Raw genomic sequence first — 27,758 nt, 5'->3', positions numbered from 1 at the left:
TTTTCTGCTTGGTGCAACTCGGAAGTGACAGGCACCATGCTGCTGCGGCCCTAATTTGCAGGAAGCGTAGGGAAGGGTAACTAAGCAGCTCCTGGGCTAATACAGTCATTAGCATCCCAGCGTGCCCCTTCCTTTACATGTCCATTCATTCTGCTTTTCGGTTCCCTGTTTATGTAAAGGGACGTATGCCTGATGGGGTGAAAGCAGGTCAGCCTTGCCAGCTCAGCATCACCCTCATCTGCTTTTATTCAGGGCCACTCAAGGCGGGTGCCAGCGGGATCCTTGCCCATCTCGCCGTTTCGCTTTTCTCAATGAAGGCCGTGGCAATTACTAGTTTCATGAAGTGCACAATGCAGGGCGCTCAGAGCTGTTCCAGCTATATCCTAGAGTAAGTGTCCGGGTCCTGCGAGGGGCTGTGAGAAAGATTTGTTTCTGGCAAGAAGCCTTTCGGAGGGGAAAGGAGGAGAGAATAACAATTGTTTTTAAAAGCGTATTTGGCACAGATGACAAAGCAAAGGCCCTACAGGATGAAGTTTCACCAGTAGCATAGGAGTCCAAGGAGCACCAAGAAGAAAACAATATTAATGTTGATTTCTATCGCAGCAGCTGGTAGCCCCTCTCCTTCTCTTTCCCACTTTCCCCCTTTATAGGCCTCACCAGGCTCCATATTACCTGTCATTTACTTTATGTTACTTCTTTAGAAAAAAATATCGATATACTGCGATATCACAAAAAAATACCAGAGTGGTTTACAGTATTATTTTTATGTACCAATGCAGCATAGCAATTTAAAACCAGAGATCAGCAATTCATTATTACTGAAAAGCGTGCTTTAAATTGTCCATGTAAAGCCTGGTGGAATACAAAACTTTTCAGCAAGCCTTTAGGAGGTTCAAACAGAAGGTGCCTGCTGAATCTCTATTCGTAGAGGGTCCTACAAGGCTGGGCCGATGACACTATTTCGTTCTCCTTCGTGCTGAGGTCAGCTGCTCCTTGTCAACTGGGGGATGTTGTCACCACCAACACTCCTGCAGATGATCTCAGTGACTGAGATGGGACCAGAGTTTAGACAGTCGCCAAGGTATTGCTGGACCTAAGTTGTTCAGAGCTTTGTAAATTGGCAAGGACCTTCATCCTGGTTGGCAGCAAATGGGCAGCCCGTGCAGATGTTCTAACAAGGGGGTCGTATATTGTTGGCCACGTGTCACCACCAGCAGTCTGGCTGCTCCATTCTGCTCCAGCAGGAGCTTCCAAGCCAGCCCCAAGGGCACCCCCACATAGGGTGCATTACAGTAATCCAGACTCAAGGTTACAGTAGCATTCCTGGCCTTTACAGAAGACATAGAGATACGAAATCCTGCAGTAAGACCTACTGTCATAATTGTTTCAGCCCCATGCTTTGACTCAAATTCCTAAAGGTTTTTACTCAAGCAAGCAACAAACCAGAACCGGAAGACCAGGCATTATAAACTTACCAAACCTTATAACCCAGGTAGCAAAATGTGCTTTGTTAGCTACTCATTTTTCTGAACAGCAGACCAGCAACTTAGTACAGTGGTACCTCGGGTTAAGTACTTAATTCGTTCCGGAGGTCCATTCTTAACCTGAAACTGTTCTTAACCTGAAGCACCACTTTAGCTAATGGGGCCTCCCGCTGCCGCCGGGCTGCCGGAGCACAATTTCTGTTCTCATCCTGAAGCAAAGTTCTTAACCCAAGGTACTATTTCTGGGTTAGTGGAGTCTGTAATCTGAAGCATATGTAACCCCAGCTACCACTGTACTGTAACCAACTCTACTCTGTTGTGACCTGGCCCTAAAACCTCATCAACTTTCTAGGCTCAGAAGGTCTTATGGCTCTGAAATCTACTAGAAGTAGTCTGGTGTGAACCCCTCCAGTGATATCTCAAAGGGGGAGGAGTAATTACTAAACTATGAACCCAGGATTGTTCAGACCTTTCAGATGGAAGTCTGTCCCTGAAAGCTGTCCCAGGTTCTGATTCTGGCCAGCTCTATAATGCCACTTCCTAAAGCCACTTCTGGAACACCAGCAAAAAGACCCCAGAAACCAAGCCAAACCAAACAATCCCCATGGCCTTATCATTTTCTTGTCCTGATTTGAGCTCCACAGTTGGCTCCAACATCATCTCTTCCAGCCGAAGCATCTGGTAGGGATTTGCTATACCACAGTAAGTACTGTAATTCATTAGAATCATTTCTGGCTAATGAAGAGACGACAGCAAACTATCTTGCAAAGCCAAGTAATGAATCTATTAACCGAGGAAATGAATTCTGTGACACATAATAGCTTCCAAATCTAAGGAAGGAAGATGTGTTGAGCACAGAACACGAACCCCCCTGGAAGCTTTCACAATTGCTCTCCAGACCACCCATTTCACCGTGGAAGCTGCAGCACTTGCTAGATTGGTTGCGTAAGGGTTGATAAGCATTTTGCTTTCTCCTGCGTATCGCACACACACACACACAAAAGATCCAGATTACTCATTTTCAATGCCATGTATTCACTATTATGCATTTCTTGCTTGGTAGGAACTGGACTGGTTCCAATACTTAATTGGCTCCATGACCACAAAGTTTTCAGCAAGTAAGATTTCTGCACAACTAGATAGATAGATAGATAGATGATAGATAGATAGATAGATAGATAGATAGATAGATAGATAGATAGATGATAGATAGATAGATATAGATAGATGATAGATAGATAGATGATAGATAGATAGATAGATGATAGTTAGATAGATAGATAGATAGATAGATAGATAGATAGATAGATGTGATGCGGAAGTGTTTATAAGTCGAATCCCCTTCTGTGACCCAGAAGAGTGCACATCCCACTGCATAAGGAACACAAATCCTGAGCACTGCGTGGAAAAGACAATGATGACTCAAACTCACCCTCTGGTCTATGGGTCAGAAAATACTGGTACTTGTGTCTAGTCCTTACCCTCCAGTTTTGGGGACTACCAACACTTAGGACTGGGATCACAGGTGATTGCATAGTAAGTCATATTAAGCAGCTGACTGTTCAGCTAGTTGGGAAGAGGAAGACTAGTATCATATATATTAAATGGATTACGCTCTATTAGATCTCATCTTTAAGCAACAAGAAAACAAACAACAAACTTTGCCCTGTACACCCCTAAAAATGGTACATCCCTGAAAAAAGCTCAACAACTGTGACCTGAACCCTGTAAAATCGGGGCTTTCCTCCTCCCTTAAAAAAGCGCAACTACTTTGACATGAACCCCCAAAATTGGGGCTTTTCTTCCCAGAACGGGGGTAGATCACTGCCAGTTTTTAATTCTGTACGTAGATCGCAGTCTCTTGGGAGTTGGCCACCCCTGTTCTATGTGAAACCCACCCTGCCATTCTTCCTTTAAAAAAAGAACAGAAGCTGCCACCTTGTGGTCAAGAGCTCATATTTAACAGACTGACTCATTCATACATGATGCAGCAGTAACATGTTCTGTAATGCACATGCAGATACATGTTAGCCACATTCACAACATATGTAAGTACACACTCCTAAAAAATATCGTATATTTACAAACCCATAGATTTATTGACATTAGGATGGCTTACTTTACTCTTTTCGGCTCCTGCTGAAAACATCTTTTGTTTACATACATAGATAATTTTATTTATATGCTGCCTTTCCAAACCATGCTCAAGGTTACTTTAAAAAAGTGGTAAAAACCCACAACTACAACATAACAAAAGTAGTCATAATCAATAAATGAAATATTTAAAAATGCACAAATAAACTGAACCATTTCCACAGAAATCACAAGATCTAAAATAAAACCAATATCAAGAACAGCAACAATGCCCCCCGAACAAGACCCCATGCCAAGAACCTATAAACCTATTCAGACTTACAGATCATTGACATATGTTTTAAGCTGGTCTTTATCTTATTGTTGATTTTTTTTCTTTAGGTTTTAGACCGTTACTTTAAATTGATAACACTGCTTTGTTTTTAAACAATTAAGCAGTATATAAATTTTATGAAAAACAACAACAATAGATTTCAACTTGTTTTTTTATAAAACAAATAAAAGTATTTCACAGAATCATAGTATTTATATCCTTTTTCTCTAGTTCAAATACCACTACACGAGGCCGCTTCTCACATCTATGCTAAGGTTCCCGAGGAAGTATATAAAAGTTTACCTTGAAACCTGCAATACGCTTTTAGCAAAGCACATTTCTGAAATTCAGCCTCAGCTTCTATAACATGCTATTTCCAATAAGCTGCCAAGCTCAACTAAATTTCAACATACAAATAGATATGAAAGATGGTACAGTATTATTATAAGATAGAATCATAGCTTATTAATTCCAGATCCGAACAAATTGCTATTATTTTACTTCATTGAAGATTCTTCATTGAGGTTGAATCCTGACAACAGAAGTGCTGTTTTGGGGGGACAGGGGACGGGCTGGTGTGGAGGACTCCCTGGTCCTGAATGGGGTAACTGTGCCCCTGAAGGACCAGGTACACAGCCTGGGAATCATTTTGGACTCACAGCTGTCCATGGAGGCGCAGGTCAATTCTGTGTCCAGGGCAGCTGTTTACCAGCTCCATCTGGTACGCAGGCTGAGACCCTATCTGCCCGCAGACTGTCTCGGCAGTCTACCTTTGAAGGTGACCCGGAAACTACAACTAATCCAGAACGCGGCAGCTAGACTGGTGACTGGGAGTGGCCGCCAAGAGCATATAACACCAGTCCTGAAAGACCCACATTGGCTCCCAGTACATTTCTGAGCACAATTCAAAGTGTGGGTGCTGACCTTTAAATCCTTAAACGGCCTCAGTCCAGTATATCTGAAAGAGCATCTCCACCCCCAGCGTTCTGCCCGGACACTGAGGTCCAACGCCAAGGGCCTTCTGGCGGTTCACTCCCTGCGAGAAGCCAAGTTACAGGAAACCAGGCAGAGGGCCTTCTCGGTAGTGGCACCCGCCCTGTGGAACGTCCTCCCACCAGATGTCAAAGAGAAAAATAACTACCAGACTTTTAGAAGACATCTAAAGGCAGCCCTGTTCAGGGAAGCTTTTAATGTTTGATGGATGACTGTATTTTAATATTTTGTTGGAAGCCGCCCAGAGTGGCTGGGGAAGCCCAGCCAGATGGGTGGGGTAATAATAATAATAATAATAATAATAATAATAATAATAATAATAATAATAATAATAATTCTTTTGGCCCTGTTGCTTAGCCAGCCTGGCCGCCCTGCTCAGAGAGGGTGAACCGGGCACTTGCTGCTGCCCCCCCCCCAATTACCTTCATCCTTTTGCCCATTTGCTACCTTGACCACCTGCACTTCGCCATATATGCAATGCCATGCTGCCGAGTGGCACTGCAGTGCAATGGGAAGGGCAGAAATGAACAGAAGGATATCGCGCCAGTTGGTTTAAAGCAGGCATCCTTCTACTTGGCCCTCCAGATGTTTTGGGACTACAACTCCCATCATCCCTAGCTAACAGGACCAGTGGTCAGGGATGATGGGAATTGTAGTCCCAAAACATCTGGAGGGTTAGGTTTGGGGGTGCCTGGTTTAAAGTAACTCTCTGCTACCATAAAAAATGTGGACCAGCACATCAGGTCTAAGACAACATAAAAGAAATAATTTACCTGGCTCTTGTGCGACTTCGGATTTCGGTTTCACACAGATGATTCTAGATTTCATGGGTGCTGCCTGCTGTGGCTCCTGGCGCTCTTTCTGTATGTCAGTTATTAAATGTCATGTTAGACCATCAACTAGATGTTGGAATGTTAAGAACAAACAAAAAAAGGCTTAATAGGAACAAAAGAAGCTGCCTTATACAAAGTCTGTTCCCTCTAGCTCCCATCAGGTGTCAAAGAGATAAACAACTACCTAACATTTAGAAGACATCTGAAGGCAGCCCTGTTCAGGGAAGTTTTTAATGTGTGACATTTTAATGTATTTTTCATCTTTGTTGGAAGCTGCCCAGAATGGCTGGGGAAACCCAGCCAGACGGGCAGGGTACAAATAATAAATAATTATTATTATTACTAGTTCAGTATTGTCTACATGGACCGGCAGCAACCTTCCAGGGTTTCAGCAAGGGAATCTTTCTCAGCCCTTCTTGTAGATGCCGCTGGAAACTGAACCAGGGACCTTCGGATTGCAGATGCTCTACCACTGAGCTACAGCTGCCCCCCCCCTTTAAAGCTCATTTAAGGGAAAAAAGGTGCATTAACTATGCATTTATCTTTTCTTAGAAAAGTGTGGATTGTAATGCATGTCCAACTTTTGAACTAAGACTACAACCAAGAAGTAAAATTGAGCTGATTAAATGTGATTGTCCGTGGTTGTCAAATGTGATAGCTGGCACAGAGGAAGGCACTGATGCTGTGGACTTAATTCAACAAGAAGGCAGGCACCGTTCCATACCCTCCAACATTTCTCCGATGAAAACAGGGACGTCCCATTCTATAACGATAATTTTACTATTTACAACCCTGCACATCTTACTGGGTTGCCCCAGCCACTCTGGGCAGCTTCCAACATATATAAAAACATAATTACGCATTAAACATTAAAAAAAAACCTTCCCTATACAGGATTGCCTTCAGATGGCTCAGGAGAACGGCATATCCTCCAACATTTCTCCAATGAAAATAGGGACATCCTAAGGAAAAGTGGGAGGGACGCAGGTGGCTCTGTGGGTTAAACCACAGAGACTAGGATTTGCTGATCAGAAGGTCGGTGGTTTGAATCCCCGCGACGGGGTGAGCTCCCGTTGCTCAGTCCCTGCTCCTGGTAACCTAGAAGTCGAAAGCACGTCCAAGTGCAAGTAGATAAATAGGTACCACTCAGGCGGGAAGGTAAATGCCGTTTCCATGCGCTGCTCTGGTTTGCCAGAAGCAGCTTAGTCATGCTGGCCACATGACCCGGAAGCTGTACGCCGGCTCCCTTGGCCAGCTGCGCAGCCCTCCGTCTCGCTGTTCTAGCTTCGGGGTGGCTGCGCAAAGCCTCTGCAGGGCGGTGGGGTGAAGGCACCCCGCCGCCCTGCGGAGGCTTGAAGGGATGTCCCCGAAGCCTCAAGCCTTTGGAGTGCAGCTGCGCTCCAAAGGCTTCAGGGATCTTTGAGGTTGGCGGTGGGGGAAAACAGCGCTTCCCCCCACCGCCAGCCCCACAAGCTCCTGCTCTTGAAGACACCTTGTTTTTGAGGGGGAGAACAAGAATTTTTTTTCTGTTCCCCCCCTCCTATGGTCCTATAGAGCGAAAAATACGGTAAATAGGAAAACTAATAAAGAACAACTAAAGGTAGCCCCACCTTACGTTGGGTGACATTAACACAATCCAAACAGTCTAGGTCTTTTGTTTGCAAAAATGCACACACAAACCCACAACTTATTTAGGTACAGTAAGCCTGCAACTTACATGGGTGTTATGTTCCGGGGATTGCGCATAAAGACAAAGTAATGTATAGTCAAAACTATACAAGGTTCAAGGGTGGGTGGGATTGCCTCAATTTTTTCCTCGAACTCCGCAACCTTTCTGCCCCTTTTAACTTTTTTTGCCCATGCCATTGAGATGCGTGCAAGTTGCAGGTTTACTGTCCTGGTCTACTAAAGATGCATTACCTGGGATGTGCCATCCAAGCGCGGTGCCAGATTGCTATCTCCCTGCGCTGTTGGAGAAACTGGTCGATCCAGCTCAGCCATGGTCATTGGTCCACAAGTAGCAGCAGCGCCTCCAATAACTTCTCCTGAGAGATTTAAACCAGATTTAAAGCACATAGCAAAGCTAAAATTAAAAACAAAATAATGCACAGTATACTTACTGTGTATACTTACAGTTACAGATAGGTAGCCGTGTTGGTCTGCCATAGTCAAAACAAAAAAATTCCTTCCAGTAGCACCTTAAAGACCAACTAAGTTAGTTCTTGGTATGAGCTTTCGTGTGCATGCACACTTCTTCAGATACCAAGGTACCTGATACCAGGTATTTCAGATACCAGGTATCTGAAGAAGTGTGCATGCACATGAAAGCTCATACCAAGAACTAACTTAGTTGGTCTTTAAGGTGCTACTGGAAGGGATTTTTTTGTTTTGTGTATACTTACAGTATACTTGCTCCAAAAACAACCCTAATGAATCAAAGAGAGAGGGACAGACATCCTGCCATGCACCTGGGATTTTCTTGGCTGCGAAGGTGCTATTTAGACTCATTTGTAGGCTACCCTCAAAAGACAAAAAGCAATTCTCTTGCCTACTCATCATACTCTGAGCACAACTCCCATGTCAAAAAGTAGGGGGCTCTTTGTACTTCTCTGCGTGCGTACTGGTGATTTTTTTTCTGGAACAACTGCAGCGTGGACTTTGCCAAGAGCCTGAGAAAGCTTTGAAACTGAGAAATCCTCAGCTTGTTCTCATTGGCACCACAAAAAGGTTTTAGCCATAAATCTCTTTAATATCACCCTTTTGAAATTTTTGCACATTGGAAAAAAAAGAAAACCACAGTGAATGTTTTTGAAGAGGGTTGGCACAGACAAAATGAGGCCAATCTTTTAACTGGAGATGGGAGTGTTACGTTTGCTATAACTGTGGTTAACGCTGGTACCAACCAGGTCCCCTGCTTGACTAAAGATTTTGAACTAGTGGCTTTAATCCAGTTAGCTTAAGAGTCCTGGTTAAGTAAGGAATCCATCTAGCTCAAAACTCTGGTTGATGCTGGTGCTGATATATTGCTGAATCACAGCTTAGGGGGAATTTGTGTCGGAGACAGGGGAATGCAGCATTCAATCACATGGTTAAGAGACTAGCCCTGATGCATCAGCACTGGCCCAGACTGACTTTGTGGAATAATTATTTTTAAGCAGAGCAGACATTAAAGCACAACTTCAGAGCTCCCAAGAATCCAAGCACATGCCTTTATGAGCTTTCCAAGCAGATAGGTACATTATAAAGGTTTGCTGCACAGAGAGAAAGTCATTTTATTATGTGAACGAGCAAAATAACCCAACACACTCTAATTAAAAACAGAGTAATTTGCTGCAAGATCCACAACACATTTGCAGACTCTCTGAAAGGAACAGTATAACCTGTTGCAACATCAACAGCACTGAGCCGACTGCACTTCAACTCAGAGCTGAATTTTTTATAGCTAAGCCATTAGCTACAGAAAACACTGATTTATACTGGAAATGTTGATAGCGCCACAATTATCACTTGGCAGCTCAAGCAGACATGACCAGCTCATAAACTCTTGGAACCACTCACTGAATTTATGACATACAAAGCAAAGGCAGCTCACAAGACTGAAGACATGCTATAGGCCATGATCCCTGGAATGCTGTACTGTATCAGTTGCCACATGATTATCCCCCCCCCCACAATTTCCAAACCAAACCCCCACTTTTAAGCAGAAAGATTATTATAATATGTATTTCTTCAATACATACACAAGGTCAGACCCTGGAAATATGTAATATTTTATAAGAAGGTGATGTAATGGGCTATTTGATTGTTAAACTTCTAAATTATAAGACAGGAACAAGACTGAAATAAAAAACAGCACTTAACCATAACTGTTGATGGATTGATGCATAGTCTCATGCTGCACCTTATACATATAATTTTTTAAAAAGGAATTAGCCTCAAAAGTGGCAGCCATTCAAAAAATAATTACCAAGAATTTTAGTTTTTCCTGGAAAAGACTCTTCTGTGTTGAATGCGCTATTCTGAGCTGTGTTTTTCCCCGCTTTTGCAAAATAAAAGCGCTACTCATGGAGAAGTTAGAGGTTTTCCTACCAGGTTGTTTTCTGGAAGTGGTTAACAAAGAGATCAACATAGGAAGGTGCTTTATATATAGCCAGACAATCAGCTATCCTGGAAAAACGTGAAAAGTGGGGTGCCACAGGGTTCTGTCCTGGGCCCCTTGTTGTTCAACGTCTTTATAAATGATATGGACAAAGGAATTAAGGGGATGCTCATCAAATTTGCAGATGACACCAAACTTGGATGTCAAGCTAATGCCACAGAAGAAAGAATCGAGATTCAAAACAGATTGAAGAACTGGGCACAAACTAACAAAATGCATTTCAATAGGGACAAATGTAAGGTTCTGCACTTAGGAAGAATCAGATGCATAAATACAGTGGTACCTCAGGTTAAGTACTTAATTCGTTCCGGAGGTCCGTTCTTAACCTGAAACTGTTCTTAACCTGAAGCACCACTTTAGCTAATGGGGCCTCCTGCTGCTGCTGTGCCGCCAGAGCACGATTTCTGTTCTCATCCTGAAGCAAAGCTCTTAACCTGAAGCACTATTTCTGGGTTAGCGGAGTCTGTAACCTGAAGCATCTGTAGCCTGAAGCCTATGTAACCCAAGGTATCACTGTATAAGATGGGGGACACCTGGTTTACTAGCAGTACATGTGAAAAGGATCTGGGGGTCTTGGTGGACCACAAGCTGAACATGAGTCAACAGTTTGATGCAGCAGCAAAAAATGCTAGCGCTGTTCTAGGCTGCATTAACAGAAGTACAGCGGTACCTCAGGTTAAGTACTTAATTCGTTCCGGAGGTCCGTACTTAACCTGAAACTGTTCTTAACCTGAAGCACCACCTTAGCTAATGGGGCCTCCCGCTGCCGGAGCACGATTTCTGTTCTCATCCTGAAGCAAAGTTCTTAACCTGAAGCACTATTTCTGGGTTAGCAGAGTCTGTAACCTGAAGCGTATGTAACCCGAGGTACCACTGTATAGTGTCCAGATCAAGGGAAGTAATAGCACCACTCTATTCTGCCTTAGTCAGGCCACACTTGGAATACAGTGCCCAGTTTGCGGCACAACAATTTAAGAAAGATGTTGACAAGCTGGAACATGTGCTGAGGAGGGAAACCAAGATGATCAAGGGTCTGGAAACCAAGCCTTATGAGGAGTGGTTGAAGGAGTTGGGCTTATTTAGCTTGGAAAAGAAGGGACTGAGAGAAGATATGCATTACACTGCTAACCAGTAGCAGGGGACATTTTCAAGCAAATTCTGTACTCTATTTAGGAAACCCTCAGAAAAAAAATAATAATAAACTTGCACCTGCAACCCTGTCATATAGTCCCGGAGATGTTGCGCGCTGAGGTGGCTTTTTAGAAACCCGGCTGCTAGGCTGGTCCATGTAGACGCCACGTCCCATCAGGATGGTTTCCGCAGCTTCTGTCAACTTTGGCCGCTGCCCCTTGCTCAGTTCCCCAGCACTGTCACTTGTGTTCTGGAGTAAAGGGGAGAGAAACAGAGGTGAGAGAAGGGAGGGGGCAATATTCCATCCTTCTAGCAATCATCCAGACTACTATGAGGCAGATTTCCTCCCCACACAGAGTGGAGCATGGGCCATCACAGGTGTGATCTGTTGTTTTGAGAAAGAACATACCTCACTCCGACAGATGTCTTCCTGGGAAGCAAGTGGTGCTTGGTTTACTCTTGATAAAAGGGAGAGGACTGGGTCCTTGTGGTATCCTCTGTGAGGTCTGTGTAACACTTGCCCTTCGCTTGGAGGATCAAAATCCTGAAAGATGAACAATATAAATGCATAAACCACAGTCAAACCTCGGCTCCCAAATGCCGAAAACCCGTAAGTAAATGCTGCGGTTTTCGAATGTTTTTGGGAACCCAAACGTCCGATGCGACTTCCACTTGAGTGCAGGAAGCTCTTGCAACCAATCGGAAGCTGTGCCTTGGTTGTTGAACATTTTGGAAGCCAAATGGGCTTCTGGAATGGATTATGTTTGACAACCAAGGTTTGACTGTAAAAGTATTCGTTACTGAGGTCAGTCACTCTTCTGAAGCCTTGGGATACTCTTTCAATGACACAGTAGTTTAGTGCATAGGGGCATCAACACACTCTGTGCTGCTGCAATTATCATCATCATTATTAGTGTTCCACATATGGTCCAAGGTGATGTACAAAATATCCTGAAGGAGTGTTTCCACCCCCATTGTTCAGCCCGGACACTGAGGTCCAGCACTGAGGGCATTCTGGCAGTTCCCTCATTGTGAGAAGTGAAGCTACAAGGAATCAGGTAGAGAGCCTTCTCGGTAGTGGTGCCACCCTGTGGAACGCCCTCCCATCAGATGTTAAGGAGATGAGTAACTATATAACATTTAGGAAACATCTGAATGCAGCCCTGTATAGGGAAGCTTGTTAAGGTTTAATGTTTTACTACGTTTTTATATATGCTGGAAGCTGCCCAGATTGGCTGGAGCAACTCAGTAAGATGGGAGGGGAACAAACAAACCATTATTTTTTTCACTGTTTTGTAATAGCTTTTATAAAAGCTTTTACAAAACAGTTATAATAATAATAATAGTAATAATAATAATAATAACAGGTGAGGTTTTTTAAAAAAAATAGTTACTACTGTTAGCCAGGATCATTATGTTCTACCTCCACAGATAAAGGCAGTATTCTTCTAAGCACCAGCTTTGGCACAGCAGAAACGGGGAGAGTCGTGTTGCACTCATGCATTGTTTGTGGGCTTCCCATAAGCATCTGGTTGGCCAGTGTGAACAGGAATAATAATAATAATAATAATAATAATAATAATAATAATACCCTGCCCTTTATACCCTGACCTTGGCCTGATCCAGCAGCCAGGCTCTTCTTATGTTCTTCTATGATAGGGGTACTAAAGCAATGACCACAAAAAGAGAAGTTCTTCTGTGGTGCCCCCTTGTCTGCAAAACTCCCGGCTCCAAGATGCTGAATCGCGTTTATCTTTGTTTCGTGCTTCACCAGCAATTCACTTTTCTAAGCAAGTTTTTGACCTTGTTGATTCATTGTGTTGCTCTTTGTGCCATTGTTTTTAATTGCGGCAGTTTGTGTTTCAATGATCACTGTTTGCTCCTCTATTTCTAATCCACTTTGAGTGGCGGCTGTGTGAATGCAGCGACTCTGCCTCCCCGGCCCCCGTCTTGCTGCCGCTGAAATACTTAGAAGAGAGAATTATGTTTGAACCTGAGTTCATGCCTGGTCTCCCATCAACCCATGAGCAGCAAGCCAGAACAAGACATTGGGAGGAGCAGAGCAGCTGCATATTATTATTATTATTATTTGATGGGAGTATCAACAAACTCACTCATCCATTCACTCCTAGCTTTGGTTTGGCTTAGTGATATACACAAAACTCAGCCACTGCCTCTGACCAAACCGGCCCATTTGTCTATCTGGACCAGTTAGAGGTGGCTGCCTGGGGGGCACCCAGTTTTCTGCCGCCACCACCCTGAAGACCCCATCAATTTTGGCAGTGTCTAGTTAAATGATTTCATTACCATCTCATGGGCATCATGAAGAGTGCTGGTCATACTGTCACTTAGATTTGGAAGAGACAGTCCTCCTTCTGCAAAAGCTGGAAGGGAAGACATAACAAACATGCACTTACGCACAGTAGCCGAACACACAAATCCATTCCACTTGCAAAATAATGAAATTGGAGGTTTAAAACAAGGACTGGAACAAGTTTTGGCACAGAGGGTTCCAAGCTTTTGGGTGGTAGTGGCGGAGGTTCTCCCTACCTTTCCCCCTCCTGCATTGATTGATTGATTGATTGATTGAGAGCCAGTGTGGTGTAGTGGTTAAGAGCGGTAGTCTCGTAATCTGGTGAACCAGGTTCGCTTCCCTGCTCCTCCACATGTAGCTGCTGGGTGAACTTGGGCCAGTCACACTTCTCTGAAGTCTCTCAGCCCCACTCACCTCACAGAGTGTTTGTTGTGGGGGAGGAAGGGAAAGGAGAATGTTAGCCGCTTTGAGACTCCTTAAAGGGAGTGAAAGGTGGGGTATCAAATCCAAACTCCTCTTCTTCTTCTTCTTATTTTCAGGCCACTGTGCAGTTCTTCCACCCCACAACTTCTCTGCTTTCCTTTGGGTGAGGTCACACCGTAAATGCAATGACACACAGCCAATCAGATCTGGTGGCCTGTAGGGCTGGGGTGTATTGCAAGCCAAACATCATGGTTTGGCGATATACTGTGATTTTGGAAAAAACAAGATGCATTGGTCTCTGCCTGCAAAACACCGGGTGAAACTGCCTCAGGTCTCACCTTGAGAGGTGAGACAGCTTCACCCAGGCTCATGGGCTGGGCCAATGCACCTTGTTTGCGCCGCTCAGCTGGGGGGAGGGAATGAAAGCTTATACCAAGAACAAACTTAGTTTGTCTCTAAGGTGCTACTGGACATTTTTTTATCTATTCCTCCCAGCTGAGACAGCCCCAGCGCTCTTGCCGCTCGTGTACGAGTGAGCAGAGCATCAGGGGTCCTGTAACTCCTCACTATGGGGAACGGCAATCATGCTCCCCTCACCTGGGCAGTTTCACAGAGCCCCACACTGCCGCCTGTGGGCTGGGGGCTCCTCTAGCTGCTCGACTGAGGCAAGAGAAGCTGCACACTGCTCAGTCGAGCAGTTTAAAGAGGGAGGAACAAGCTGCTATCAGCTTTCTATCTCTGCATCATATGAGGACAGAGTGAGATGGTGGTTCTACACTAGCGATATATCTTTGAGTGGAAGCGCTACCGCTCTTGACTCCCTCCAGCAGACACTGCTAGGAGAGGGACCCAGGAGCACTGACGGTTTCACCAGCAATATACCACTGAGTGAAGCCAACATGGCGGTCAGCTCCTCATACCGGTCCTGGGCGATAAATTGATATACTGCCCAGGCCTAGTGGCATGAGAGTGTCACTGAAGGCAAACTGTTTTGCTCCAGCTCTGAAATAGTCATTGGAGTGGTGTAAGAGAAGAAATAATGTATCCCCATTGCAAAACGAAAATGCTTTGTTTTGCCAAGCTGAAAGAGTTTAATTAATTTAAAGCAGGGGAACGTTTAAAAAAGATAGGCTTCCTCTCCCTTGTAGTATCCTTACCTCTCTCGCCTTGACCTAGCCACTGTGATCCACGCGACAGTCACCTCCAGACTGTATTATTGTAACTCGCTCTTCGTGGGGCTGCCTTTGAGACTGACCCAGAAACTCCAGCGGGTGCAGAATGCCACGGCGAGACTCCTTATGGGGTCCTCGCTGCGAGATCACATTCACCCGGTGCTATACCAGCTGCACTGGAGGACCTTAAGGTCTGCAAATAATAACACCCTGAAGATCCCAGGCCCCAGGGAGATTAGATTGGCCTCGACCAGAGCCAGGGCCTTTTCGTCCGTGGCCCCAGCCTGGTGGAATGCTCTCTCACAAGAGACTAGGGCCCTGCAGGATTTGACATGTTTCTGCTTGGCCTGCAAGACAGAGCTGTTCCACCAGGCCTTTGGCCAGGGCATGGCCTGACTCCCTCCTTCGCCAATCTTCGTGGAGCTCTGGCCCAATTGGTTGCCATTAATCTGATTTGAATTAATTTTATAATGAAATGATTTTAAAATGTTGTATTATTTTACTGTTGTTAGCCGCACTGAGCCTGGCTTTGGCTGGGAGGGCGGGATTAATTAATAATAATAATAATAATAATAATAATAATAATAATAATAATAATAATTATTATTATAGTATGTAGTGACCAAATCCAGAATTCTACCACCTCCACCACCGCTTGATGTGGCCTCCAGAAAAAAACGAGCTGCTGAACAAAGGAAACTGCTGGCTTCCAAATCAGACCAATGATGCACCTAACTCAGCATTGTTTGAATTCACTGGCAGAGGATGGAACTTGGGACATTTCTGCATGCAAATCAGATTCCCTACCACTGAGCTATGGCCCTTCCACATGTTCCATAAATCTTGCAAGGTCACCCTCGGAGCTCTCACACTATTAAGAGGGGATGTGTTCGGTCTTGGAACAATTAGAAAATCAAAAACAAAATGCTAGAGAAAGACAAGGAGCTGGAAATAGCCTCACCTTTTGCAGCCAGCAGCTGTCCGTAACTGTACAGAATTTCTCCTTCTGAGATCGGCCTTCCTGTAGTCTCAGTTTCCGTGGTGGTCAGACTGCTCTCCTCTGTGGAAAGGCCAGAACTGGGAGTGTGCACAGAAGGGGATGGAGCCCTGGGCTCCTGCAGGGGCGGTTCGTGGGGTTCAGTTGGCTCAGGAGCTGGCAAGACCAAAGTGTCCGGCTCTTCGTGTTTGGCCACAGACATTATGCTAAAAATGACAAATAACAATAATAATAATAATAATAGAGCACCGTCAAAATCTGATGCCACACATTACTAACATTGCTTAAACCTTCACCAGTTTGTCAAAAATGTCTTTTATGTCTTTAATTTTACTTGTCCACAAAATGGTGTTTTTTTTTAATGATCACAATTGTTTGGGCGACATTAGAGGGTAATCTATTAGGATATTGACGTTCCGTTCCACCTAAACAGATGTGTGGAGCTGTTGTATGTCACATGTCTGTTTACATTCCAGCACAGCTTGCTGGGAACTTCCGTTTGTGTATAGCTTTTGCCTTATGCCTTCTTGCTTGGACATGAAGGAGAGCAGACATGTTTTCTTTGTCCTGATCTATGCTGAATAAACTGCTTGTAAATATGCTTTACATATGCCTCTGTCCGCCCTTCCGTCGCGAAGAGTTAATTACTCTGCTGATTAGAGCGTGCTCCAGCTTCTGAAGAGTTCTGAAGCTGCAGGCCACTGATTTATGCAGTGCCAAGGACCGGAGATTGCCCGGCTACCGGCCAGTGGGCCGGAGCCAGCTGGGGGCCTGCAAATTGCCCCCGTTTCCTTGGATGCATCCCAACATAATCAACAAAACTGAAAAACGGTTTGCTATAAAATGATGCACAACCCACAGACACTCTGGCTGGATTGGGGCAATTCATCTCAGCTCTCTCCCTTCTGCTTCCTTGCCAACCGTACCTGTTCCCTCTAAATAACAACTACTCATCACGCCCACTTCAGGTAATAGTGTCAAGAGGACAACTCCTTCTTTGGCAAAAAAAACCCTAGCTAGCTAGCCTCACAGTGCACTGCTTTATGGGTGAATCACTGTTAAGGTGACCCAGAAACTGCAATTAATCCAGAATGCGGCAGCTAGACTGGTGACTGGGAGTGGCCGCCGGGACCACATAACACCGGTTCTGAGAGATCTGCATTGGCTCCCGGTACATTTCCGAGCACAATTCAAAGTGTTGGTGCTGACCTTTAAAGCCCTAAACGGCCTCGGTCTGTATACCTGAAGGAGCATCTCCACCCCGTCATTCAGCCCGAACACTGAGATCCAGCGCCGAGGGCCTTCTGGCGGTTTCCTCATTGTGAGAAGTGAGGTTACAGGGAACCAGACAGAGAGCCTTCTCAGTAGTGGTACCTGCCCTGTGGAACACCCTCCCTTCAGATGTGAAGGAAATAAGCAGCTATCTTATCTTTAAAAGACATCTGAAGGTAGGCCTGTTTAGGGAAGTTTTTAATATTTAATGCTGTATTGTGTTTTTAATATTCGATTGGGAGCCGCCCACAGTGGCTGGGGAAACTCAGCCAGATGGGCGGGGTATAAATAATAAATTATTATTATTATTATTAACCAATACTTCACTGAATGTTTCTTGATAGACTCTCTTTTTTACTGATACGTTTCATTTTTATATAAGAATTTAATATTAATATTAGTAGCATTAGTTCATCAACTTTCCGCAAAAAGGCGACTCAAAAGAGGACTTCTAGAGCCATAAAACGTACAAGGCTGACAAACATTTATAAGCAAATACCATGGTAAAAAGGATGGAACCTAAACTGCCCAGGTGTGCACGACAGAAAGGCCTCTGAATGCCAGTTGCTGGGTATCACTAGCAGATCAGGTCCCATTTGCGAGTTCCCAGCTGGGATCTGGCTGGACACTGTGAGAATAGGATGCTGGTCGAGATGGGCCATTGGTCTGATCCGGCAAGCTCTTCTTATGTTGTTAATCAACCCAAAGCCAGGGGAAACAAGAGTGTCTGAAAGTTGACAGTGATGGCTCCAGAAGTGTTAAAATGTTGTAACTATAGATTTTTCTTTTTTAGCAATCTTATTGTGTTTTATGTAAACCACTACAGGATTTTGCATATTAAGTTGAATATAAATATTAGTAATAACTCAGTACTTCTCTTTATTGCTGCAGCTAAGAAGATTGCAATAGGAAGATTAGAAGGTGATTTTTTGTCAAGTGTTACGACTCACAGAGCTGCGGGGCGATAGCTCCCTTCTTCTTCACTATGCAGGCTGGGCTTCTCTTCTTCCAGAGGTAGCTCTGCATCTCCCCAGGGGTTTGGAGGCGTCTGTCGTTCCACCACTCCTCTGCCTGGGACATGCTCGGATCCAGGAGGGCTCGGCGTGGCTACTCTGGGGGGTGAAGCCACAGGGGTGACCACAGGGGTAGCCACTGGGCTGATGGCGGCTCCAGTCTTGGATCCTACAAAAAGAAGAGATAAAGAAATGCCAAGCCAAGCTAAGTTGCTGCAGCAAAGGAATGTATGACTCTGTTAGGATATTTCCGTTCCACCTTAAAAGGGAGCAGGCTTTGTGAGTCACAGAGTCTGCGTATTTCCTGTTCTCAGGAAGTTTATGTTTTCTGTTGCTTTCGTTTCTCTCTGTGCCTGAACACGCAAGTAGGCAGTCATGTTTTTTCCTTTGTTCTGACCAACGCTGAATAAACTTCTAAATAATGCTCTCCTGCGTGCATCTTTCGCTGTGCGAATTCTGCTGATAGAGCATGCATCAGCTCTGGAACGTGGCAAGCTATTTTCTGGAGCTCGTTTCGCCTATTGCTGATACTGTATCTACATTCCGCTTGCTGCATGGAGCAAATATACACTTGACAGTCCAGACTGGTCAAGAACAAACTATAATAATAATAATTTATCATTTATACCCAGCCCATCTGGCTTGGTTTCCCAGCCACTTTGGGCGGCTTCCAACTGAATATTAAAAACAACACAGCGTCAGACATTAAAAACTTCCCTAAACAGGGCCGCCTTCAGTTGTCTTTTAAAAGTAAACTAGTTGTTTATTTCCTTGATGTCTGGTGGGAGGGCGTTCCACAGGGTAGGTGCTACTACCAAGAAGGCCCTCTGCCTGGTTCCCTGTAATCTCACTTCTCGCAGTGAGGGAACCGCCAGAAGGCCCTCAGTGCTGGACCTCAGTGTCCAGGCTAAACCATGGGGTTGGAGAGGCTCCTTCAGTTATAGAGGACCAAGGCCATTTAGGGCTTTAAAGGTCAGCACCAACACTTTGAATTGAGCTCGGAAACGTACTGGGAGCCAATGAAGATCTTTCAGGACCGGTGTTATGTGGTCTCGGCGGCCGCTCCCAGTCACCAGTCTAGCTGCCGCATTCTGGATTAACTGAAGTTTCCAAGTTACCTTTCAAAGGTAGCCCCACGTAGAGCGCATTACAGTAGTCCAAACTAATTGCTTTCTGTTTCTATTCCCGATTACTTTGAAGTTCTGAAAGTTCCCAGAGTATGGCTCCAAAGTATGCCAAATCTGATTTCTGTTTTTGATGGAATTACAAACTTGGTGGATCAGGGAAATGCTGTGGACATGATGTATCTCGATTTCAGTAAGGCTTTTGACAATGTCCCCCATGATATTCTCAAGAGCAAGCTGGTAAAATGTGGGCTGAACATTTTCTGACTCTAAGATTCAATGATTCTACAATTCTATTACAGTGGTACCTCGCAAGACGAAATTAATTCGTTCTGCGAGTTTTTTTGTCTTGTGAATTTTTCGTCTTGCGAAGCACGTATTAACGGTTTTAAGAAAAAGGAAACAAACTTGCAAGACGTTTTCGTCTTGCAAAGCAAGCCCATAGAGAAATTCGTCTTGCGAAGCAACTCAAAAAACTCTTTCGTCTTGCGAGTTTTTCGTCTTACGAGGCATTCGTCTTGCGAGGTACCACTCTATTCTATGATTGATCCCTTCCCCAAACCTAGATACACAGAAGAATTACTAGAATAATTTTGATAGTTCACAGCAGAAGAGGCTTGGGTTGTTGTTTTGGAGGGTGGGGTGATGACAACACAACTCCCAATATGCCAATCAATCAAGAAAGCTCTTTCTGGAAAATTAACATACACCATGCTTGAAAACAAAGCTGATGAGTGTAACTAATTTAGCAACTTTTCTACTCTGATAACCTGTTTTGATACCTGCTGCTGTTAGCTGCCTCAGATCAGCATCTCCATCAATTTCCGTTACAGACAGAGAGGACTCTGGGGTTTTTACTGGAGACGGTCCTTTTGGAGGAGGAGGGGATGGAGGAGGTGTGGCTTCAGGTGTGGCAAGTGGAGTAGACAGTATTGTTTCCTAGAAAAAACACACACAAAGGCAGTTGAAAGAAAGTAGTAAAGCTGTTACAAAATATTCCCTCCACTTTATTTTAAATAATCAAATCTGACTGGGAGAGAAAGAGGAGGGAATTCAAAGCTTACAGGACGTAGGATTTCTGCGACAGTGAGAGCACAGTTCAAGGGGAAGTGAGATGGAATATTGATTGGACTTAGTCTAGCTTGCAAATGTTTCTGAATCTCAAGAAAACCCACAAGCAATAAAGAAAGGACACGTGTTTATTCTTATGGTTAATAAAAGCTTACCCTTTAGAATCAAAACATAAATGGAGCATAAATGGTATTGGGTTCCATTTACAATTTGCAGCAGCTACATGCAGAATGTGTGTGGGTTAGCCTCAAGCAATGCCAAGTATTTTCAGTCTGGGCTGATTTTGGGTGAATGCTATTTATTTTATTCAGGAGAAGGAGCAGTTTCAGGACAAACTGCAAGAAGTCTGAAATTCTGGGTTTTTAAACAACAGTGGACGAGGGGCCTATATTTAGCAATTTAGTTTTCAACCAGTTGCCTATAGAACCCACCTTGCAGCAAGTCCACTTGCCTAGACAACAATTTCTTCTGGTCAAACAAGTGGCCAAACTTGTTGCTGAAGTCACTGTCTGATATAGGGAGTGTGTACCTTGGCCCTGGAGCACACACCAGTAATGAACAGAGTGACTCTGGGAATGTGCAGAGAATATTTCTGCCTCGCTTAGTTCCCAGCCAAAAGAAAATTGCAGGGTCCAGGTCAGGAGATGTAACTTCCAGGCTCGTATCAGTGCTGGCAACAGATTCAGAAGTTGCACACCATCTTTGCCAAATAGGGGCAGGAAGACCAGAAAGCTTCTTATTTCAAACTTTTTGTCATTGTTGCTTACATGCTGCAAGAAGCAAAATGCCAAGGGTGGTATTCAGCTAAGATTTACTCAAGAGTAGACCCACTGAAATGAATGAACTTGACTTGGGTCCATTAATTTCAATCGGTCCACTCTGAATAAAACTTAGTTGAATACTATCCAATTGCTACAAAATAAATAAATGAATTCCCAATTCTTAATCACAAATCCCAAACAAAAAGAAACAAGTCACCTTTTCTGGCAAGGGTGTTGTGGTTTGAGGAACAGCAACAGCAGAGGCTGCCTGCTGGCTTTCGCTGTCACCCAGCATGACGGCAACTGTCTCAGCAAGAGCTTCATTCACAAAATGTCTAATAATGTCCGAATCCACTGGGAGACCGGCATCGACAAACAGCTGAAACCCCCCAGTACCTGCTGCTTCAACTAAAGATAAACCAGAACACAGGCAAGAACCGAATATTAAGGCTTGTACACTATTTTTTTTGACAAAGTAATAATCATAAATTAGTAAGAATAAAAATGGGCACCCCACCACCAAGACCATTCCATTGTAGCTATCCAACCTCCCAAAATTTCAACACATCTTGTGATGGCTTGACCCCTTTCTGTTTTAACAGTACAAATTCTACAAACACCTTCCATAGCTCCTCAAAATCATTTCTCCTGCGTATTCCCCATCTTACCTTAAAGGAACATGTTAATTTATCCTTAATAGCTATATCCCACACCTCTTTATACCATTCTTCCATTTTATATTCTGCTTGAAAAATGGATCCAGAGGATCAGGGGGAGGAGCAGACAGAAATCAAGACCCTCTGCATAAATTTTAAGAGGATTTTTCTGTTTGTGCTAGAGCGATATTTGGATCCAAGGTGACGTGCTTGTGTGGCAAAAGCAGTCCTTGATTTTCAGATTTCTGGCATGCAGAAAAACTTCCTTTAAAAAGTATGCTACTTGAACATAAGGCAAAATCATGTATGAAATGGATAGAGAGAAGGAAGTTATTCTCCCTCTTCTATAATATTTGAACATGGTGGTCACCCACTGAAACTGATTGGAAGTGCATTCTTTTCTAAAATCAGGAAGTAGCTGGGGAAACTCAGCTAGATGGGCGGGGTATAAATAATAAATTATTATTATTATTATTATTATTTACACAATGCCTAACTCATTCACAGAGTTCACTACCAAGAGATGTGCTGGTGCCTGATGGCTTAAGTCAGCCTACCCACAACCTGGTGCACTCCAGATACTTTGAACTTAAAGGCGGCTTTAGGAGGGAGCTCAGACAAACTCACAAAGAAGAGGTCTCTCTAACAATGGCTCTCACCCATTTTAGCTAAATGGAGACTCCAGGTTCAGGAGCAGTATGCTTTAGAAGACCAGTTGTTGGGTGATAATGTCAGTGCCAATCTAGCTTCTGACTATCTCAACACCACATGGGAGTACACAGTCCCAAAGATATGCTGGTCTACCTAGCCCAAAGATGGCCTTTGGAGGTCACCAGCAGCATTCTGAATCCGACCAGGAAACTAACTATATGTCAGCCAGTGGAGTTCTCTTAGCACTGGAGCAATATGAACCAACATCATGCTGCTGTGTTCTTGAAGGAGAACTCCAAGCACAGAACACATGTTTAGTGGACCCTACAATTCCCGCTGGTATTCTTACATTATTATACATAATAAAAATACTTTGCTGCATTGAGTTTATCTGAGGGGTAGGGTAACTACTTGAAACCTAAAAAAAGGGCAGGGAGTGTTAAGGTTGAGAACTGTGTGGGTTATTTTTTTTGACCTGGCTTGAGAAAGTGTCTTTAAACACCTTTCTCGGTTGAGCTAAACCAAAGCAAGGCTCTAATCTCAAATCAGGCTATTAAGAACATTCGTTTTCCTTGGATCAGTTCACTTTCTGTAAATACTTCCCTCCATCGGGGGTTGGGGAAGCGACAAAGAGAGAAAAATATTGCAGCTTTTGCTTACCGATGTCTGAGGATATATCTTGGCTGTCCTCGCTCTCTGATGAGCTTCTGTTGGGCACTGCTTCTTTCTGGGGTGGAAACATCCCACTGATGATTCGTGCCATTACTTCCTGCTCCACCCTGGTGGAATAATGATTTCTATTTTTAATTCACCTGCATTTACGCTGTTTATGCCAAATATAGAAGAGCAGAGTTAGAAGCCTTGGCCTGCAGGCTCCCAGCATCCAAATGAGGCAGCCACCTCCCTCTGCCTAATGGTAGGGCTGGCCCTGCTGCAGCCGATGGGAGTTGCAGGTCAACAACATCTGAATGGATTGTGACGGATGCCAGCTTAATCCCTTACGTTGTGTGGCTAACAAAAACCAAGGCCAAGTACGTGTAAAGGGGTTTACCCATTCCTCCCTCCCTCCACCACGGCCTTCACAGCCCAAATGCAAGACCGTGAATTTCTAAGAGCAAGGATCTGTTTTGCACAGGTTGCTCTGTAAAACGCCACATACATGGATGGTCCTAGAGAGCGAATGACATTCCATCAGCACATCGCCATTGTACAGCGCCTGCTCTGGGAACTCACCAGCCAACCAGCTTGTTTTCCAGGGTCTCCCGTTTTTCTATGATCTCATCCAGAATGTCTGCTGTGGGCTGAGGAACAGCAGGTGGAAAAGGAGGACCACTGTATTTTGGAGAAGAGGTTTCTCCTTGTCTGTCGAAATGTAGGACCGGCTCGGAGAATTCCAGGACATCATCGTCTCCTTCGTCCTAATGACAACAAAGGCTAATTTAACACTGCACAGCCAAGCAGTATTTCAGTACACCTCCATTAGCAATAAATTTCATTGAGTTCAGGGTCCAGCACGCTTCACATTCAGAAATGTTGGCAACAACGCTGTGCTGCACAAGAAGTTGTGCAAATTTCAAAAAATGGCATACGGACTTATTCTGCATAGCAAGGCACAACCACAATATTGAATGCAGATAAGTGGGTCTGAAGACTCTCTAAGTAGCACTGACGGCAATTTTTTAGAACCAGATCCCCCCCGCCCCGTAAGCTCCATTACATTTCTTAATCCAATTTCCTATTCCCATCAGCCATAAGGTCTTTGCTAATGTCGGTAGCTAAGTGCTTTGCCAATCCCATCAGCTACGTTGACACGGGTCCCTCATGAGCAGGGAAGACCATACTTTGAAAACAGTTATAGCAAAAACAACTTGGAACAGCATGAACCTGATTCAAGAGGGTATTACAAAGTATTCCATTTACTTATTTATAGTCCAAGATCCATAAAGGTTCTTTAGGCATGGCCAGAATAATTTTTGACTTCAACCTTTCACCAGAAGCCCCTTGAAAGCTAGAAGCACCTTAGAAACTCTTTTTGAAAATACTCATTTCAAAAAAAAGGGGTTACCACCTGGCTTTTAAGACTCCTGTTCACCAAAACCAACCCCCACCACAAGCAAAATCAAGGAACAAAGTCCTCCTGGGCACAGAAAACCAAGCATGTGGTTCTCTGAATCACTGACAAATATTGCTATCCAAATTTTCTGTTCTAACTATGCTTCATTTACTTTTATTCTTTTTTCCCGTCCTTTATCTTAATGCAGAGCCTGCCCTATCCCTCAAGCTCACAGCAGGTAATGCTTTTATACTACCTCTGCATTCACAAGTCCTGCAAGGTAGGGCTTATTAGCATTCCCATTTTGCAGATGAAAAATTGAGATGGCGGGCAACTTGCTCCAGGTCATAAATTACTCCCATGTCAGAAGCAGAACTCAAATGCCGGTCTCCCACTAGCCTTGACCAAGTTCTGCCATCTCAAGCGCTGCTTCTAGAGAAAGCATCTGTTCATATGCTGTGTTAGTGCACACTTTAAAACTCACCTGAATTTCTGCAACAATTTGAATTCTGCACATTAAAAGTTATGTTACATGCAAATGTTAAAGTTCAAAAAAGTGTGTGTGTGTGTGTGTGTGTGTGTGTGTGTGTGTATTCACAGACGTAAGTACAGTGGTACCTCAGGCTACATACGCTTCAGGTTACAGACTCCCCTAACCCAGAAACATTACCTCAGGTTAAGAATTTTGCTTCAGGATGAGAACAGAAATTGCACGGCAGCAGCGGGAGGCCCCAATAGCTAAAGTGGTGCTTCAGGTTAAGAACAGTTTCAGGTTAAGAACGGACCACCGGAACGAATTAAGTATGTAACCAGAGGTACCACTGTACTGGCAAACATTTTCTCCCCACTGGAACAACGGTATTCATAGTTATCTTTCATTTTGACAGCAAATTCCACCCAATATCTAATTACTGGACAGCATTTCTCCCCAAAGGTTTTGTTTGTGTTTCTATTTCAATTAAACCGTCACTGAAGAATTGAAATATATAACACAGAAGGCTACTACCCTTAGTTTATATATTTTTCATAAAGAAAAAGTGAGTATTCTGCCAAACATTTTGTGGGCATTTCCTTTGTGCGCATGTGCTCTCAACAAAGCTGTTATAAGGCTTTTCTTCTGATGTCTCAAGTATTTATATGCTTTCAGATTAAAGTTAATCCTTCCACATCTTCAGGCTCATCGTTTAGGCAAACCCAAGCCAAACATGTGCTAGAGTTGGAATGCTTCTGTGGTCGAACACTAGGCCAAGACTGCCAAGGATGCAGGATGAAAGCAACGCCTGAGAAAATGGAGGAAAAAGGATAAGGGGAAAAAATGCTTCTTGCTCCCATCTGAAAAAAAGGATGATCCTGGCATCTTTTATTGCTGCTTCATAAGCACAAGCTGGAAATAAATGACCAGGAGGTTTCACTTTACTTATTAAAAAAGAAAGGAAGCATCTCAAAGAAGAAGCAATCTGGCTTCTGATACAGCTACAGCTTAGGTAAAAGAGTAGGAAATATTACGACTCCTTCCCAATTAAGAAAATAAATGGGGGGGGGGAAGCAAACTGCAAGAATTCAACACTGCAGTTATACAAAGCTAATCTCCAATTATGCATTGCTGAAACTGTTGTCACGACAATGATGATACAAAGTGAAATTGGATGGCCAATTGGATGATACACAATGAGGTTGGATAGACAGCATCTGTCATGGATGCTGTAGCTGAGATTCCTGCACTGCAAGGGGTTGGACTAGATGACCCTTGGGGTCCCTTCCAACTCTATGAATCTATGAAATACAATTAATATAGCCTTTTGCATTTATGAATACCAGGATTACAGAAACAGTTCCATTAATAGGTGGCCCAGAATCTCCCTAGCCAATGTACGTCTCTAAATCTTAACTCAGGGAACATATTTTGGGGAAAGGAACATGGAAATTCAATGGTACACAGAAGTTAGGACATTCACTGGATTGTGATTAGTGATGCTTACATCACCTTGTTGACAAAGGTCTGTATAGTTAAAGCCATGGTTTTCCCAATAGAGATGTATGGAAGTGAGAGCTGGACTATAAAGAAGGCTGATGGCCGAAGAATGGATGCTTTTGAATTATGGTGCTGGAGGAGACTCTGGAGAGTCCCATGGACTGCAAGAAGATCAAACCTATCCATTCTGAAGGAAATCAGCCCTGAGTGCTCACTAGAAGGACAGATCCTGAAGCTGAGGCTCCAAGACTTTGGCCACCTCATGAGAAGAGAAGACTCCCTGGAAAAGACCCTGATGTTGGGAAAGATGGGCACAAGGAGAAGGGGACGACAGAGGACGAGATGGAGGGACAGTGTTCTCAAAGCTACCAGCATGAGTTTGACCAAACTGCAGGAGGCAGTGGAAGACAGGAGTGCCTGGCGTGCTCTGGTCCATGGGGTCATGAAGAGTCGGACATGACTAAGCAACAACAACAAGGGGCTGTGAAAAAGCAGCCAAGAGAGAAGGAAAAACCAGGGACTTGATTGCGCTCATCATTGGTAGCCTTCCTTACTCTCTCTTTTCACCCTTGATAGCAAACAGAAAGTGGAGGAGCCTATGCCATGCTTGGGGGCTTCCTCTTCCATTCCAGCCCCTCAGAAAGATCTCCAGATGCACAAATTGCTGGATTTCCAACTACTCTGTGGTTTTTTTGTGATGCTTTTAAGCTCCATGTGGTGCAAAATTAAGTATAGTGGTTGCAAACCGCCTGGTACAAGCAGAGCTTGGTCTTTCTGTGCAGATCCTGTGGATTTGATTGCACAATACCTTTTGTCAAAGTCTCCTTGGCCTCTAATTTCCTTGTTCCCATCTCAGCCTTAGCAGCAGTTTACACAGAGCAGCAGGCTTTTACAATAAGAGGGAAGCTATACAAAGAAGATTTGAGGTGAAACTTCAAAGAAGCAGTGAAGATATCAATAGGAGAATTGCCACCGGCTGCTATAAATGAGGGCTGATTGTTTCTTTATAAGTAATTTTCACGTTAGTGAATTAAACATTCATCAAATCAGCTTACTAAGAAGAATGTCCAGCGGGTAACAACGGTGACCCTTAAAAAATAAATATCACATTTTATCCCCTGCAAAGTGAGAAGCTATTGGAAAACCCACCTGACTGACACCAGTAACATCGATGAAGTCAGCACCAGGAAGTTTCAGTTCTTCGTCCTGGGACAGACTGCTTTCTGCAGTAGCCTAAAAAAATACAGATTAAGTGAACCTTGAGATTTAGGA

The 27,758-nt window shown here is 43.9% G+C and overlaps 1 protein-coding gene across 6 annotated transcripts in view; it reads right to left on the bottom strand.

Moving 5' to 3' along the window:
* KIAA0586 overlaps nt 1-27,758 on the bottom strand; it is a 72,796-nt gene that overhangs the window by 14,375 nt on the left and 30,663 nt on the right. For all 6 annotated transcript variants that reach the window (XM_081908972.1, XM_081908967.1, XM_081908970.1 and 3 more), the window contains exons 21-32: nt 27,636-27,719; nt 23,695-23,879; nt 23,122-23,240; nt 21,372-21,562; nt 20,105-20,261; nt 18,136-18,367; nt 15,878-16,119; nt 13,315-13,391; nt 11,417-11,551; nt 11,086-11,257; nt 7,638-7,762; nt 5,658-5,745 (exon numbers count right to left, since the gene is read on the bottom strand). In XM_081908972.1, coding sequence (XP_081765098.1) covers nt 5,658-5,745; nt 7,638-7,762; nt 11,086-11,257; nt 11,417-11,551; nt 13,315-13,391; nt 15,878-16,119; nt 18,136-18,367; nt 20,105-20,261; nt 21,372-21,562; nt 23,122-23,240; nt 23,695-23,879; nt 27,636-27,719 — 1,807 coding nt within the window. The remainder of the gene's footprint in view (nt 1-5,657; nt 5,746-7,637; nt 7,763-11,085; nt 11,258-11,416; nt 11,552-13,314; nt 13,392-15,877; nt 16,120-18,135; nt 18,368-20,104; nt 20,262-21,371; nt 21,563-23,121; nt 23,241-23,694; nt 23,880-27,635; nt 27,720-27,758) is intronic.

Source organism: Podarcis melisellensis (assembly GCF_964234715.1).
Source record: "Podarcis melisellensis genome assembly, chromosome: 1".
Taxonomy (NCBI): Eukaryota; Metazoa; Chordata; class Lepidosauria; order Squamata; family Lacertidae; genus Podarcis; species Podarcis melisellensis.
The sequence above is the reverse complement of the archived record's forward strand: the minus strand, read 5'-3'. Positions and strand labels throughout refer to the sequence as shown.